We start from the raw sequence: 15,065 nt of genomic DNA, 5'->3' as shown, positions 1-15,065 counted from the left end.
CAAAAGGTTTCATGTGGTTTAAAAGTACAAAAGCAACACAGTGAGACTGTCATGAAACACTTAGGGCCTTAGAAAAAGACGACAGCTTCCTTCAGCTATGGACCAATTTCAGAGTCGCTAAAATCAAGGCAGGCAAGATAAACTCAAAGTTTAGGCTGAATTAATTCCTGCAAGAAGGAAAGGTATAAAGCTAGGCAGAGAATGCAGAAACAAAACTTTCAAGCTAAAAAGCCAATTTTGTTTAAACCATAACCACATATTGCCTAACCAAAAGCAGATTTAAAATTGGCTATTCATTTTCTGATAAAATTAGAACCCCTCCATTCCTAAAGAGACAAAGCACTGATTTTCTTACAGAGTTCAAATATATGCATTAGTCAATCACAGGTACAGACCAATAATATAATCTCTGTCACTGATTTTACTGTGTACTATGAGTTTAAAGTTACCTTTCTGCAAATCTTCCTTAAGTGACTTCACTTGTAGAAGCAGGGGACTAGCATGCAAACAAGAAAAAAAGGTAGAAAGCTGAGATACCAACAGTCTACTCTGGCAAATCACTCTCTCAAAACTGTTTAGTAACATGGAGCATGGCATAAGCTAAACATAAACACGAATATTTCCTAGAAAGCTTCATACATCATCTATCTTTTTTCTTACATGTTATAAGGTACTCTTGAGGTAAAGATGATACTCTAAATGGGAAATAAGTCACACATGAACATCTTGGAATCTCAAACAGGTAAACTGCTACTTTTCAGATACAGGCTGCAGGATGAACAGCTTCCTGTAAAGATTATTCATGTTTTTATAGCCGAGCAGGAAGTTTTAGTTTTGCCTAGGATATAATATAGGATGAAAGAATAGTAACCAGGCATCAGCGCATCTATGAAGAGGACAAAGCCATTGTAGATTCTACAGTCAGGTGCTATCTGCCCTGTGAAAGGTCAGCAAAATAGCACCAAACACAAAGAACTCCATAAATTTTAAGAAAGAGCTCCTGCTGTAGTTATCCTCTTCTCTTCAAGCAGAAGACGGCAGCACCCTGAAGCAAAGTTCTCCCTGCTCCAAGAGCCCATCACTAGAAACTGCTGCACATGAACACACCCTTTCAGTGCTCTAACCACACCTGACTGATATCAGCAAAGAGAGAATTCACCTGTACTCATCATTGGGATGTGCAATTTCCACAACATCTCCCAGCTTGATTTGAAGAAATACTTTAGGATTTACCACCAGTTCATCATCTACAAGACATAAACAAATGAGGAAAACTGCAATGAACAGATATATACCAAAAAGACAGTTGCATGTTCGTATGCAATAGCTTACTCCGCATAACCAGACCATCACAGCATTAACAGGTCAGCAACACTTTATATCCACTACACGACAGCGCCCCTGGTGTCCTGGGTTCAGCAGTAGCAGTCACTTCAGTCTGGCCACTCTGGGGGCAAAAACTTCTCTTTCCAATCCCAGAACTTTCACAAAAGATGTGTTGGACACAAGAGTGCCTTAATGAGGCAAGCAGGATCATCTCTTGCATTTCTCATCTAACACACATCAGCAGGAAAGTAGACAGCCTAACAGGAACCTTAACGAGATATGTTAGCATGCTGTGAGTCTAGTAGGGAGCAATCAAACAAATGACATTGTTCTTAGTACACAGAAACACACCTACACACAGGCACTGGTCATTGACATATCTGCCACTTATTGGGGTGACTGAAATACAAGGTTAAAAAAAAGATGCAACAAAAGGAGAAGAGGTAGAAAAAAAGCAAGTTCATTTTCTAGGTGCAATCACATTCTGTTCTGACAAATGCAATTTTATTCTGCTGCATCTTGCTACCAAAAAAGAGCTTTCCAAACGGGCTGGTAACACCAAAGTCCCATCTCCACTGTTCTGTTAGAAAGACCAATAAATCAACTGCTTTCAATGAAGTAAGAGAGTGCTGGTCTCATTGTTACAAACCAGGAGATACTGACCACTGCCTCCGAACCCCTTCTTATGTATGACGAGCTTGTACACCTTGTTAGTTCTCATCTTGAATTCCAGTTCTTCTCAGCTGCTTTGAGTAAAAACAGTTGAAGACATCTTGCATATCTAATATGGAAATGAAAGCAAACACAGACCATTCTTTATACTCTGCATGTGAACACAGGCTGTTGTACCACCACACAGCCAAGGGCACACCTGAAAGCAGGCACATTACGAAGTTTAATAAATGCCAAACTAAAAGTTTAGTAGTTTACAACAATTTTACAACCTCTCCTACCAGCGCTCCTCCTAGTACCACTCTCTTAAAGTCTCCTTCCTATTTCAGGGAGAAATTCTGAACCCTATATTAAATGCATTAACATGAATACCCAGAGTTACACCCACTGCCTATTACATCTTCTGTTTTCTTCATTCCCTCCCCTTCACACATCTTTTTCCACATGTCTCAAAGGCACTGGAGTCCACAGCCAGATGATTCCACACCAAAGCAGCAGAGCTGCAGCCAGCAGAGGTACAAAGGCCAAGCAAACACATCTGAAGCACCCATCTGAATTCATCTAACTGCATCAACCACCACATTAATCTCTTCCTGCCACTTTCATTTAAAATAAAGCATATTTCAAGGGATGACTTTTACTTTTCCAATTTACTCTTTTTGGAAGTGTGTTTAAACTGGAAATTATCAGTGAGAATGCAGTTTTCTTCATAAAACTATAGCCTCGTTAAAATATAAGCTCTTTTATTTATAACTCTATTCTTACACCAAATCAAAAGGCAGGACTTAAAAGTGCCTTTTAAACAGACTAAAGCACTGAGTTTCAGATGTGCCGCTCAGAAAGTCGATTCAATTAGCGAGCTACAAAGGCATGGTGGGGGGGAACCCCACGTCCAAAGTCTGAAGGTTTTACAGAGTTTATCTTAACAAACTTAGAACTGAGGCTGGAAGAAGCGGGCACACAGCTGCAGGCCCTGACGGCGCACCGGGCCCTGCACGGGTGAAACTGAGCGTGAATGAACTCGCTGCACTCCCGGCCGGCGCTCACAGGCACTAACCCTGCTGCGGTAACGCCGCGTCCCTCCACCACGCAGCTGAAAACAGCGTTAGCAGGATAAAGGAGTAGTTCCCCCCCCGCCCCGAAGCGCGGACCTCGGCAGCCCCAGCAACAGGGGAGCAGTGGACACCGTCCGAGAGACGCCACGGGCCGCTCACCGGCTGCCGTGGGACAACAGCGGCACTGCCAGGGACGCCTTTCCGCGGCAGGCCTCAGGGCAGCCCCCCCCGTCCCTCCCAGCGGCCACAGAGGAAGGGACAAGCGCAGGGCCCTGACCTCCTGTCCCGTGTCCCTCAGCAGCGGCGGCGGCGGCACCGTCCCGACGAAGCCCCCACGGCGGCGCTCGCCACTTCCGCATCCGGGGCCGCCGAGCCAGCACGCGCGCGTCACGTGACGCATAGTCCCGGTCCGGGTGGGAAGGCGCGCTGCCGGGACACCCCCTGGCGGCGCGGCGGGCGGGGCTCTACACGGGGCGGGGGGGCTGCGGGCACCGGGCTGGTGCCAGGGCAACGGCTGTTAAGGGCAAGCGAGCGAACGGGCGAGCCCGGATGAGGAAGTGATGCGACCGGCGGAGGGCGCGGGCGGCGCGGGGCCGGCTGCCGCTGAGGTAATGGGACCGGAACGTTGCCGCCGTCGGGCTGCAGAGGGGGGATGTCTCTGCCGCGGGCCCGCCTCTTCCGCTCGCCGCCGCCGGTTGGGAATGGGCAGCGGCGCCCCCGGTGAGGCGGAGCGGGGGGAGAGGGGCTGGCGGTGGACCCGGCCCTGCTTGGACGCGGTGGGGGCTCTGTGGGACCGAGCCCGCTCCCTGCCGGCGCTGGGGGAATCAGCGGCGGTTGCATAATTACCTTCAGCGCGCCGCCTCGGGGCGGGTGCGGACCACCGGGGACGAGCAGAGCAGATCGGGCCGCCGCTGTCCGGGGCTCCTGTCCGGGAGGAGGAGGAGGGCTCTGGGCTGAGCTTGTCCGCGCTGCCGCCGCGCTCCGGACAAAGGAGCGGTCGGTTCGAGTTGTGCCGTAGCTGGGGCTCGGCGGTACCGTCGGCAGTGCGGTCCTTCCCGCAGGGCTGGCGCCGGAGGAGCCTGTTCCTTGAAGGCTGTCTCGGTTCGGGAGCAGGGAGAGCAGCGCTCAAGCCCGTGTTTTTGTAAACTGAGTAACTGATGCCTCTGGCAACGCCGGGCTTCGACAGCTCCTGGCGGTGGAGGTGTCTTCAGGAGCGGGGAGACAGGGGGGTTCGTTCAGCCGCCGGCGTCTGAGCGGCTGGAACGCTACGCGCTGTGATGTGTGCGCTCTCGCTGGTGCAGGGCATCGGGGTGTGTCGTTTGGGCTGAAGAGGGTCCCGACGCGATACCTGCGGTGTGCAAACAGACCTGGAACGGCACATCCGACGTACAGCGTGAGGTGCTTCTGTGAGAGACGCTAATGAGGCACGGTGTGTGATGGATTATGCCTTAAAGTGTTCCTTCTAGGCAGAAAATGCGAAGAAAAGTTGGTTTTCCCTTCCTCCCTCGAAGATTAAAAACTTAACAAAATCACGGGAAAACAAATGATGCTTTGGTTTTAGCTGAGGGGTAGGATGCCTAATATGAGCCCTACTGATGTGCTTGATAGTCTGTTTTCAGGTATTCCAGAAGATGACGTTATATTTGCAGGAAGAAGTTTGAATATGAAAACAAGGCTTGGGGATGTCTCTCTGTTCATGCTGTCTTCCTCTGTTAATGAGCATTTGCTTAGAAACTCAAACATTTCTCAGCTCCTTCCTTAAAACGTTATTTGCAAGTAGCTTTCTTAAACATACATGCTGGAATCTTGATGAATGAAGCTGTGCCTCTTAATCTGGAGATTACTCCTACGTATGTTGACTTAACATTGCTTTTATTTTTAGGGTAAACTGTGAAAAGCTCAGGAGAACCAATCTTCAGCTGCCCTGATGCTCTCATCTGGGGTGGAATCTCTCCTTGATTCTTCGGGGTCTGATGGAATAGAGGAGGTGTACCCTGGGCTGCTCACAAGCATCTCCACGGAACTTATGGCTGTGTCGGAGCCTAAGGTTGGGTTAAGTGCAAAGCCTGGTGTGTCAGTGCCTGTGCTGGCACACGGCAGCAGTCTGTCAGTGGAGCATTGCGCAACACCAGGAGTAGAGAGCTTCTGCCAGGGTTTGGGTGATGTGCTCCAGGTGATTTCTTATGGGCCAGCAGAATCCCTTGGTGAAGAATTGGTGAAGTCTGGAGACATTGAAGAGGATGAAAAATGCAAAAAAAGGAACTTCAGGAGACTAGACTGTTCTAGTGAGGGATACCAGAGAGGTGGCAAACAGGCACAAGATGCTGAGGAGTATTATACTGAATGCTGCACTCCTGCTCCTGGGGGAAGCTTGGAAAAACAAGTAAGCAAATGGCAAAATGCATCCCTGTGTGATGTTTTGAATGTAGGGTTAAAGTGACTGGGTGGATGACTTTGTCCATGTGGTTTCCTGTTTCTTATTTGGGGCTTCTGGCATGGGTGTTGTTATTTGGATTGCCTGGGTCCAGTGCAAAATTAGACCCTACTTCAGGAGACAAGCAGTGTTTTGTAACATCAAGCTTTCCATTTTCTTAGACATTGTTGGGATGGTGTAATGCAGGGATGTAGCAGAACGTAGAGCAAAACTGACTGAAAAAAACAAGAAACAACTTAGATAGAGCTCCTTGCCAGTATCCAAGTTTTGTGGGTACAGCATATTCTACTGGTACCATAATAGTTATTAAGGTAAATAATACTAATAGTTATTTCAGACTAGTAATAGTATTATAATGCTACAGGGGGTTCAGTTTAGTATTTCAGGGCTTAATCTAAAAATAAAGATTATTCATCATTTTTACTATTACTGTTTGTATTGAGAGAGGAAATCGCAGTCAGTTTCCTCTTTCAAAAGGAGACTTACATGGCTTTTTTTAACTCCTCCGCTTTATCACCCCTGATGATCAAGATGTTCTTTCTAGGTAAAGGCTGCTGAAAGATGTGCTAAATAATACTCTATTGAAAACTGAACAGTCACAAAACTCAGTTTTCTTTCATTTGTAAATAGTTTTCACACTCCCTAGAAGAACATAGGAGAGAAAAAAAGTATGGTGACTGAACTCACACCAGCCAGGAAATCATAGAATCATAGAAGAGTTAGGGTTGGAAAGGACATTAAGAATACCTGGATATGGTGCATAGTTCTGTGTTTTACAGACCTGCTTACTGTATTCTGCATAATACTAAAATATTTCGGGTTTTTAACTCTGGATTCTGGTATCTGATGGATTTATTTAGAAGTTTGTGAAAATGAGGTTAAATGAAGTTGCCAGTCATTGTTTTCCAAGATGAGTTTTCCCATATTTCATAGTGCTGGTAGTTTGGTTGTGGGGCCTTGGTTTGGCTTAGGGTTTTTTGCAATTACACTGAGGTCATCTGCTCCTGGATTTGTGGTTTTGAGGCTAGGGAAGGAGCGGTATAAGGCAAGTTCTACCAAGGAAGAGAAAGCGCACGTGTCTTACAGAGTGTACAGTAATGGTCTGGGGACGTGAGATAGGCTTAGGGACTGGATTACTCTTCTGATTCAAATTCATGACAATTTGCATTTTAAGGTGCTTATATTTTGACTGCGTAGATTACAAAACTTCACTGCTGCTAAACACAAACCTTTGGATGCATCAGGGTTTAACAGGGAGACGATAGTGACTGATAGGATCAGATGGGAACTGTGTGAACAAATTGCAATGCAAGGCTGCTTCCATGCAAGGACTGATGTGTCCTGAGGTTTCTCAGTAGTTTTCTTACTCAGAACTGACTCAGATGAGCAGGTGCAGCCCCTGAAACATGCTGAACGTTTCAGGAAATCCATCAGTGTCCACTAATATTCCTGTCTTGTTGCAGGAGGACCCTCACTTAAACCAGCATGAATTGAAGTCTTTGGGAACCTGTTGCACCGAAGCAGTGGGATCTCTGAAGAACACAGGTGTGTAGTTTAGCAACCTGCTGTCCCAGATTACTTTTTGTTGCTTCGGAATTGATGAGTGACTGTGGGATAGCTCATTTATTTTGCTTTACAGTAGAAACTATTACCCTACGTAGCTAGAACAATATGAAAACTTAATCCTCTGCCTTCTCCTGACAGCATGTGCACTTTTCCTGAGGCCCTTTTATGTACAAGATGTGTTTTAGTTATTTAAGTCAAATACTTGTTTACCCCAAAGCAGAAAGTGGTGTTAACAGCAGATGTTTTGCATTTCCTTTTGTTTCAAAGCTGGATAATATGAGAGCAGTAATAGCAAAGATGTGGAAAAGAAAGAGACTCTTCCATTTGCTGATGTTTTAAAAAATGAAGATTAAAGTGCAGAATCCAAAGGAAGAGGGCAACAAAACAAATCTTAATTTCATTACGATCCATAATTTTCTAGCTTCAAATACTTTGGTCACTTTGCCTGCATCTAGTATTTGTTTTCTTTCTCCCTCTGTGCTGTGATATAAGCAAAGCTTGTATTTAGAATGCCACCAAGTCTTGGTTCTTAGTAGAAACCACAGATAAGGTATGCAGAAGTCTGAGCAAATACATTCCGTGTGAAGTTTTGAATATGAAGATATTCTACACTCACTGTAATTTGAATTAGCCCCTTCTTTGTGAGTTTACAAAACAGTTTCTTAATAATCATTGCTTGGGCAGAATGAGGCACACATTGTCTTCCTGGGGATGACTTACTGACAAAAATGCCTTTAAGGAAGAAGGAATGGAAATGGCTACTCTGCACAGCTGTATTCTAGGATAGAGCAGATAAAATACCCAGCTGTGTTGAGCTTCAGTGTTACAAATACATATTATTTGCCTTCTGTAATAAGTATTATGTTGGTGATCTAAATTATATGGCATATGGTTCTGATTTGTGTAAGTTTTTCTTGTGCAGAAGAAAACCAAGCACATGTTCAGGTGAGAGACTTTAGAGAGTGGACTTTGGCCTCTTGAGGAACCTGCTTAGTAAGGTTCCATGGGATATAGCTCTAGAGGGCAGGGGGGCCCAAGACGCTTGGTTGATATTCAAGGATCACCTACTACAAGCTTGGGAGTGTTGCATCCTAACTAGAAGGAAGTGCAGGAGACCTCCTTGGATGGATAAGGAGCTGCTGAGGAAAATTCAAATGAAAAAAAACAGGCTTATAAAAGGTGGAAGCAAGGACAGGCGGCCTGGGAAGAATACAGGGATGTTGTCCCGGAAGCTAGGGACCAGGTTAGGAAAGCTATGGTCCAGTTAGAATTAACCTTGGCTAGGGATGTTGAGGATAAAAGGATGGGATTCTATAGGTACGTTCAAATAAAAGGCAGACTAGGGACAACATAGGCCCCCTCCGGAAGCTATTGGGAGAACTGGCTGCCCTGGATTTGGAGAAGGCTGAGGTTCTTAATGACTTCTTTGCCTCGGTCTTCACTGGCAAAGGCTCTGACCACACCACCCAAGTCTTGGAAGGCAGACCCAGGGACTGCTGTAGGAGAGGATCTGGTTCGAGATAATCTTAAGAACTTGAACGTACACAAGTCCATGGGTCCTGATGAAATCCATCCATGGGTCCTGAAGGAGCTGGCAAATGAAGTTGCTAAACCACTGGCCATCATATTTGAAAATTCATGGCAGTCAGGTGAAGATCCCGATGACTGGAAAAAGGGAAATATAACCCCCATTTTCAAGAAGGGGAAAAGGGATGATCCAGGCAGCTACAGAGCAGTCAGTCTCACCTCTGTGCCTGGCAAAATCTTGGAGCAGATTCTCCACGAAGGCATGCTAAGGCACATGAAAAACAACAAGGTGCTTGGTGACAGCCAGCATGGCTTCACTAAGGGGAAATCCTGCCTGACCAATTTGGTGGCCTTCTATGATGGGGCTACAGAACTGAGGGACAGGGGTAGAGCAGTTGATGTCATGTACCTGGACTTGTGTAAAGTGTTCGACGCTGTCCCACACAACATCCTTGTCTCTAAATTGGAGAGACATCAATTTGATGGATGGACCACTCGGTGGATAAAGAACTGGCTGGATGGCCACACACAAAGAGCTGTGGTCAATGGTTCAATGTCCGGCTGGAGACCAGTAACGAGTGGTGTCCCTCAGGGATCGGTGTTGGGACCGGTCTTGTTCAACATCTTTGTTGCTGCCATGGACAGTGGGATTGAGTGTGCCCTCAGCAAGTTTGCCGATGACACCAAGCTATGTGGTGTCCAGGATACCCTGGAGGGAAGGAATGCCATCCAGAGGGACCTCGACACGCTTGTGAGGTGGGCTGATGCCAACCTCATGAAGTTTAACCATGCCAAGCACAAGGTCCTACACCTGGGTTGGAGCAATCCCAGGCACAGCTACAGGTTGGGCAGAGAAGAGATTCAGAGCAGCCCTGTGGAGAAGGACTTGGGGGTGTTGGTTGATGAGAAAATGAACATGAGATGGATTTAGTGTGTGCTCGCAGCCCAGAAAGCCAACCATATCCTGGGCTGCATCAAAAGGAGCGTGACCAGCAGGTCAAAGGAGGTGATCCTGCCCCTCTACTCTGCTCTCGTGAGACCTCACTTGGAGTATTGTGTGCAGTTCTGGTGTCCTCAGCATAAAAAGGACATGGAACTGTTGGAACAAGTCCAGAGGAGGCCACAAGGATGATCAGGGGACTGGAGCACCTCCGGTATGAAGACAGGCTGAGGAAGTTGGGGCTGTTTAGCCTGGAGAAGAGAAGGCTGCGTGGAGACCTCAGAGCAGCCTTCCAGTATCTGAAGGGGGCCTATAGGGATGCTGGAGAGGGACTCTTCACTGGGGACTGTAGTGATAGGACAAGGGGTAATGGGTTAAAACTTAAACAGGGGAAGTTTAGATTGGATATAAGGAGGAAATTCTTTCCTGTTAGGGTGGTGAGGCACTGGAATCGGTTGCCCAGGGAGGTTGTGAATGCTCCATCCCTGGCAGTGTTCAAGGCCAGGTTGGACGAAGCCTTGGGTGAGATGGTTTAGTGTGAGGTGTCCCTGCCCATGGCAGGGGGGTAGGAACTGGATGATCTTAAGGTCCTTTCCAACCCTAACTATTCTATGATTCTGTCCTCAGGACTTCAGAAATACCCCACTAGAAAACAATAGTACTGCAGCCTCCAGAGTTAGCAATGAACTCCCCCAAAACATGGAAACTCGGACTCATTATGATCATGGAACTGGGTTTGGAGAAAATCAGACCTTCATATCTGTACCAACAGAGCAGATCTCAGTGGTAAGGAGGAAAGGATTATCTAGTGTTAAATCTGATATTAGGGAGGGAAGTTCTAGTGTAGGTAAATCATGCAGGTCTGAATCTGAAGAGGCTGTTGAAGGCTGGAGAAAAACTGCTGTGGGAGGTAGCGTTGAAGTTTGTAGCTCTCCTGAAGGTCAAGAGGGTGCTAATTCTGAGCATTGTCATTCTTCAGTTTTTAGTTCTGTTGCTTCATCTCCTGAGGAGTTCTCAAAAGAAAGATTTGAAATGGTGATAAATTGAACAAGGACCACTGGCAGTTCTTTGTCAGTGATCTATGCAAGGATGATATGAAAGAAAATAGTCTATTGATGGAAAGGAGCAACACTGCTTCCTGTGAAATTGGACAGACAGACATATGCTTTTATAATCCCTCTGGTAAAATTTCTCCTCCCAGTAGCCACAGCTGTCTGGATCTTAGTACCAAGCTAGAAAAAGGGTCACCTGAGGCACAACCACTTGAAAAGGAATGTGAGAGTAATGCAACAGCAGAAGAGTTGGCTGGCAGTTTAGTTGAAGCTACAGAAGCTAATAGTAATGACAGTTTCTCCAGTGGCAAAGAAGCTAATTTGAATTGTACACTAAATGTAACTCTACCTCCTGTTGTACAAAAATCAAGAGAACCTCGTCATAATGAGTGTCTGCCTTGTACTGCTAATGAAGTTTCAAGCAGGGACAAGGCTCAGGATAATCTATCTGGAAAAGAATTAGTTGGTGCTTCTGGAACAACAGGGGAGCAAGTCACTAAAATTGTGCTTCATAAAGACAAATTCAAGTCTTCAGTAAGGTCCAGGACTTCTGAGAACCCTAATGTGACAAGCAAAATTTCCCAAAAGAACATGAAGTCTTCAGTGGGAGATACACAGAGTGTGGTCACTAGTTTAGAAAATGAACATAGTGACACATGGAATTGTAATAATCAGAGTATGAAAGACCAGTGTACAGCTGCCAGTACTTCCTGTGTTTTATCAGGGAGTACACATGGAGATGATGTTTTCCTGAACAGTCATTCCTTTAATGTTGAGGTCAATAAGAAGACTGAGGAAAATGATAATTTGGAAGGAGAAGCTTCAAAGGCACTCATCTTTCCAAAAGCACACTTCCCTTTGGCATGTGAATCTCTTCCTTGTGAAAATGTCTGGGGCAACAGAGGTGTAGATCTATATGGGATAAATGTTTCCACAGCAAAGCCCACACTTTGCTCAGCTTACACTGCAGAGAAGTCTATTGCTACCTTGGTAAGAAATGAGGTTCCAAATAAGAATATGGAGGTTTTGAACTGATTTGGTCTTTGTAAAGTAACAGATGGCAGTGAAATTGTTTGTGGCAGAGATGAGGCAAAAGAACAAATCGGCGTGTGTGCTCTCCAGAGAGATGATTTTGATAGAATAAGAACTGTGGATGCTTCAAAGGTTCCTAAAGGCAATCAGAGAAATAAAACTAGTGAACAGCTATTAGTCAGATATTTGAACAAAAAAGCCTGTGTTCATAATTTTGGATTTTGCAACTCTCCATTAGGCCCAAAGAAGAGAGAACTGGGAGCGTGTAAGGAGGAAGAAGTGTCATCGCTCACAGCTAACCCCTCCAAGTACAGTGCTTCAGTCTGTGAGAGGTGTCCGTTACCCAGCAACAGGAATATTCAAGCAGAGAAGACCCTTCGTCCAATGGAGAATCTTGCGTCTCAGAGTGAGTTTGATGGCCCGATTCCAGGCAGCAAGCAACATTTAGAAAGTTTAAGTAAACTGCCAAAGACTGGCTTACAAACTAAGGCTAGCTCTGTGGAAGAAACCAAAATATCAATTGGCTCTAGTCAGAGCAAAGAGATACTGTTAAAAACAGGTAACGACCTGCCTCCAGTAGCTCCTGAGTATGTAAGAGAGGACAATTTTCAAGGAACTCTGAAAGAGAGTGCAATGGATTTGGACTCTTTAAATGGTGAGAGAAATGAACACTGCTCAGGAGACATGGGCTTCGTCAGCGATCTAACTGAAGAGAAGACAATCGAACAAAAAGAACACAAGAACAGCTGTGAAAGAGAAGATAAAGGAAGTCTTGAACAAAGCTTTTCTGATAGCAAATCACATTGTTCACAGCGTGCTTGCTTTATCAAATGTGCAGAAGAGAAAGCAGAGCCAGTACTTGCAGGAAACAAAATGCAGCAGTCTTTGCCAAAGGTGAAGTCATCAGTGGAGGATCAGGAAAATCCAGTTAGTGCCCAATTTTTGCCCTTCTCATCAATTCCTCGGAGTCTGTCATATAAGCCAGAAAGTATGAATGCGCTTTCAGAGACAGAAAACAAGAGTCTGAGAATAAAATCTATCTTAAGTAACTCTTCCCCACAGTTAACATTTGAGCCTTGTAAAGAAACTGACACTCAAAAGGGTATTGCTGTGTCCCATTTCAGAAAGTTTGACATCCAAGACTCTTATAATGAGACTCAGGTGGATTCAGAAACACCATCAGTTCTGGACCTGGGAATCTCTCTGCCTGAGAAAGAAAAGCAGTGTCTGTTATCTGGGAATGCACAAATGGATAACTGCGATTCATCTGCAGCTGAAGCTTTTGGCAAAGATTCTTCAGTGGCAAAGCCTCTTTCTGTAACAATGTCTGGTAAGAGAAAAGCCAACAAACCTGAGGTTCCGTTGTCAGATAATGAAGCCACAACCAGCTTTCTGAATGGTGCAAAATGCTCAAGGGTTTGTGCCTACAGCAAAGAAAGTCTGAGAGCTGAGGGGCATAGCATGCTAAGCATAAAAGACATGGATGAGACCCAACCAAAAAGGACTCACTGTGGAGAGAAGTTTAGGAATACATGTGTGGAAGAGAAGATGAGAAGAGAAGTAGACCCTAGAAAAACCTTGCCCACAGGTTCTTTTCTTGATTTAGAAGATTGTTCATGGGCATTTTCAGAAGATTCAGAAAAGCCTGGTAGCAAAATAGTCCCTCTCAGTACTGAGAATTATGGAAAGATTTTGGAAGAAATCCCAAGATCTAACTTAAATAGTCTTTCAAAAGAAAGAACAAGTGATACAAAGCTCAGAAACTTAGCAGGTACCAATCTCCTGTCAGAAACTCAGCGTGATTGTCAGGCTGCAGCTGCATCTGATGCAGAAACTTCACCAGAATTGCAGTGTAATACAATGACCCCGTTTTACCCACCTACGACACTACCAAACAGTTGCAAAGAATTACCCCCAAACTGTGTGGTTTGCAATGAAGTATGTGTGCCTTACAAATTAAATGCACAAAGCAAAGATAATGTAAATTTGATTACAGAAGGCCAGGACACTACACCAACTCATTCTGTTTGCAAGGAAAATGAGGTTTCAGGTTCAGAGAGATGTGATCAAATAGAGAAATGTCAGGTACCTAAACAAAAGAAGAAGTGTAAGAAGATGGAAGAACATCTGTCAGACAAGGCACAACAAGAACAGAAGGCAGAATATCAAGAGAAAGCAAAAATCACACTGCGACCAAGTATGTTGCACAGTTCTGGACTCCTGTGCAGCTCTTCACGTGAGTTGGTGACATCAAGAAATACAAAGTTTGAAAGTCCTTCAGATGAGATTTTTGCTGTTGGAAGCAGTGAAAATAAACTATGTAGCACTTTACAAGAAGTCAAAAGGCCAAAGATTACCACAGATGTTATTAGTTCACAGTTTTTGAAGACTCAGGATTCAGAAATGCAAAACCTGAACCTTAATTTAGGGTATGATGGAATCGCTGGTGCCTTTGGAACTACAGCTAAGCAAAGAGAGCCTCTTCCATTAAAGAGACAGCCTGGAAGGACATGCAAAAAAGTTCTCACATCATATCAGCTAAAAGTAGTAAGAAAAAGCAAAAAGAATAGAAGCTCACCTTTTTTTGAGATTCCCCCAGAGGTATTCCCTAAACAGGAAAGCACACTTCTCGAATCTTTGTACTTCCCATGTAAACCACCAGCACCGGGAGCAGAAGCAGCCATGAGGTGTGTGCATATGCCAAGGCAGAGGGCCAAGAGGTGCAGTTTGTTGAACAGCTTGAGACTTAGAAAATGTACCAAAGAACCAGCACTGTTGAGCAAGCTGTCTGCCATGGCCAGCCAGCTCCTGGCTCCTGCCGAGAGCAGCCATAAGGTAGAACCTCTGCCACGTTCTGCTGAACTTCTTCCAGCGGGTGAGAGGTACAGCCAACGTAGGTATAAGAATCTATCGGAAGCCTTTTCTTGCATTAACAGGAACTTACAGTCACGCTGGGCTGACAGTTGGTGCACCAAGATGTTCAGCTTTCAGCCTTTGGCACTTTATCCTGTAGAATCTACCAAAATACTTTTTTCAGACTTGAGCCACAAGCCTCCAACCTCTTTTTTGGATACCACAGTTTTCCCAGTTTCTTTTCACATAAAATTGGACTCCAGTCCTGTGACAGACCTCACAGGGATGACATCCCAGCACTCTGTACATCACGGACCAGTTTTGGGAGGAACGCCAGCACCGCCTTCGAAGTGGACTTTCTCTTTTTTCCTGTCTCAGAGCTGTTCAGATACAACAGCTTTCCAAGAAGATTCCAGTCCAAATAATGAACTGCATTCCTCTCTCTCTCTAACAACCCCAGGGGCTGTTGTCCTTCGTCGTGACCGGCGAAGGAATGCCATAGCTGAAAGAAGAGGCGGTTGCTCCATGGCTGGCCTTCACACAGTGTTAGCAATTTCTTCCCCTGGATGCTACAGGATTTGGACAAGAAGAAGAAATATAACTAGTCA

At 45.3% G+C, this 15,065-nt stretch overlaps 1 protein-coding gene across 24 annotated transcripts in view; it reads right to left on the bottom strand.

Moving 5' to 3' along the window:
* DEPDC5 (DEP domain containing 5, GATOR1 subcomplex subunit) overlaps window positions 1-3,923 on the bottom strand; it is a 49,671-nt gene extending 45,748 nt beyond the window's left edge. For 3 of the 24 annotated variants that reach the window (XM_061465936.1, XM_061465937.1, XM_061465935.1), the window contains exons 1-4: window positions 2,371-2,861; window positions 1,990-2,107; window positions 1,160-1,247; window positions 450-496 (exon numbers count right to left, since the gene is read on the bottom strand). In XM_061465936.1, the coding sequence (XP_061321920.1) occupies window positions 450-496; window positions 1,160-1,247; window positions 1,990-2,047 (193 nt within the window). In that variant the 5' untranslated portion in view covers window positions 2,048-2,107; window positions 2,371-2,861. Of the gene's footprint in view, window positions 1-449; window positions 497-1,159; window positions 1,248-1,989; window positions 2,108-2,370; window positions 2,862-3,899 lie in introns of those variants that run through there. The other 21 variants (XM_061465929.1, XM_061465924.1, XM_061465916.1 and 18 more) reach the window with 12 other exon arrangements.
* Window positions 3,924-15,065: the final 11,142 nt, after the last annotated feature.

Source organism: Pezoporus flaviventris, unplaced genomic scaffold (assembly GCF_033815535.1).
Source record: "Pezoporus flaviventris isolate CSIRO_AGI_PZ_B2104156 unplaced genomic scaffold, CSIRO_AGI_Pfla_v1 ptg000041l, whole genome shotgun sequence".
Lineage (NCBI taxonomy): Eukaryota > Metazoa > Chordata > Aves > Psittaciformes > Psittacidae > Pezoporus > Pezoporus flaviventris.
This window is presented reverse-complemented; position numbering and strand designations above follow the sequence as displayed.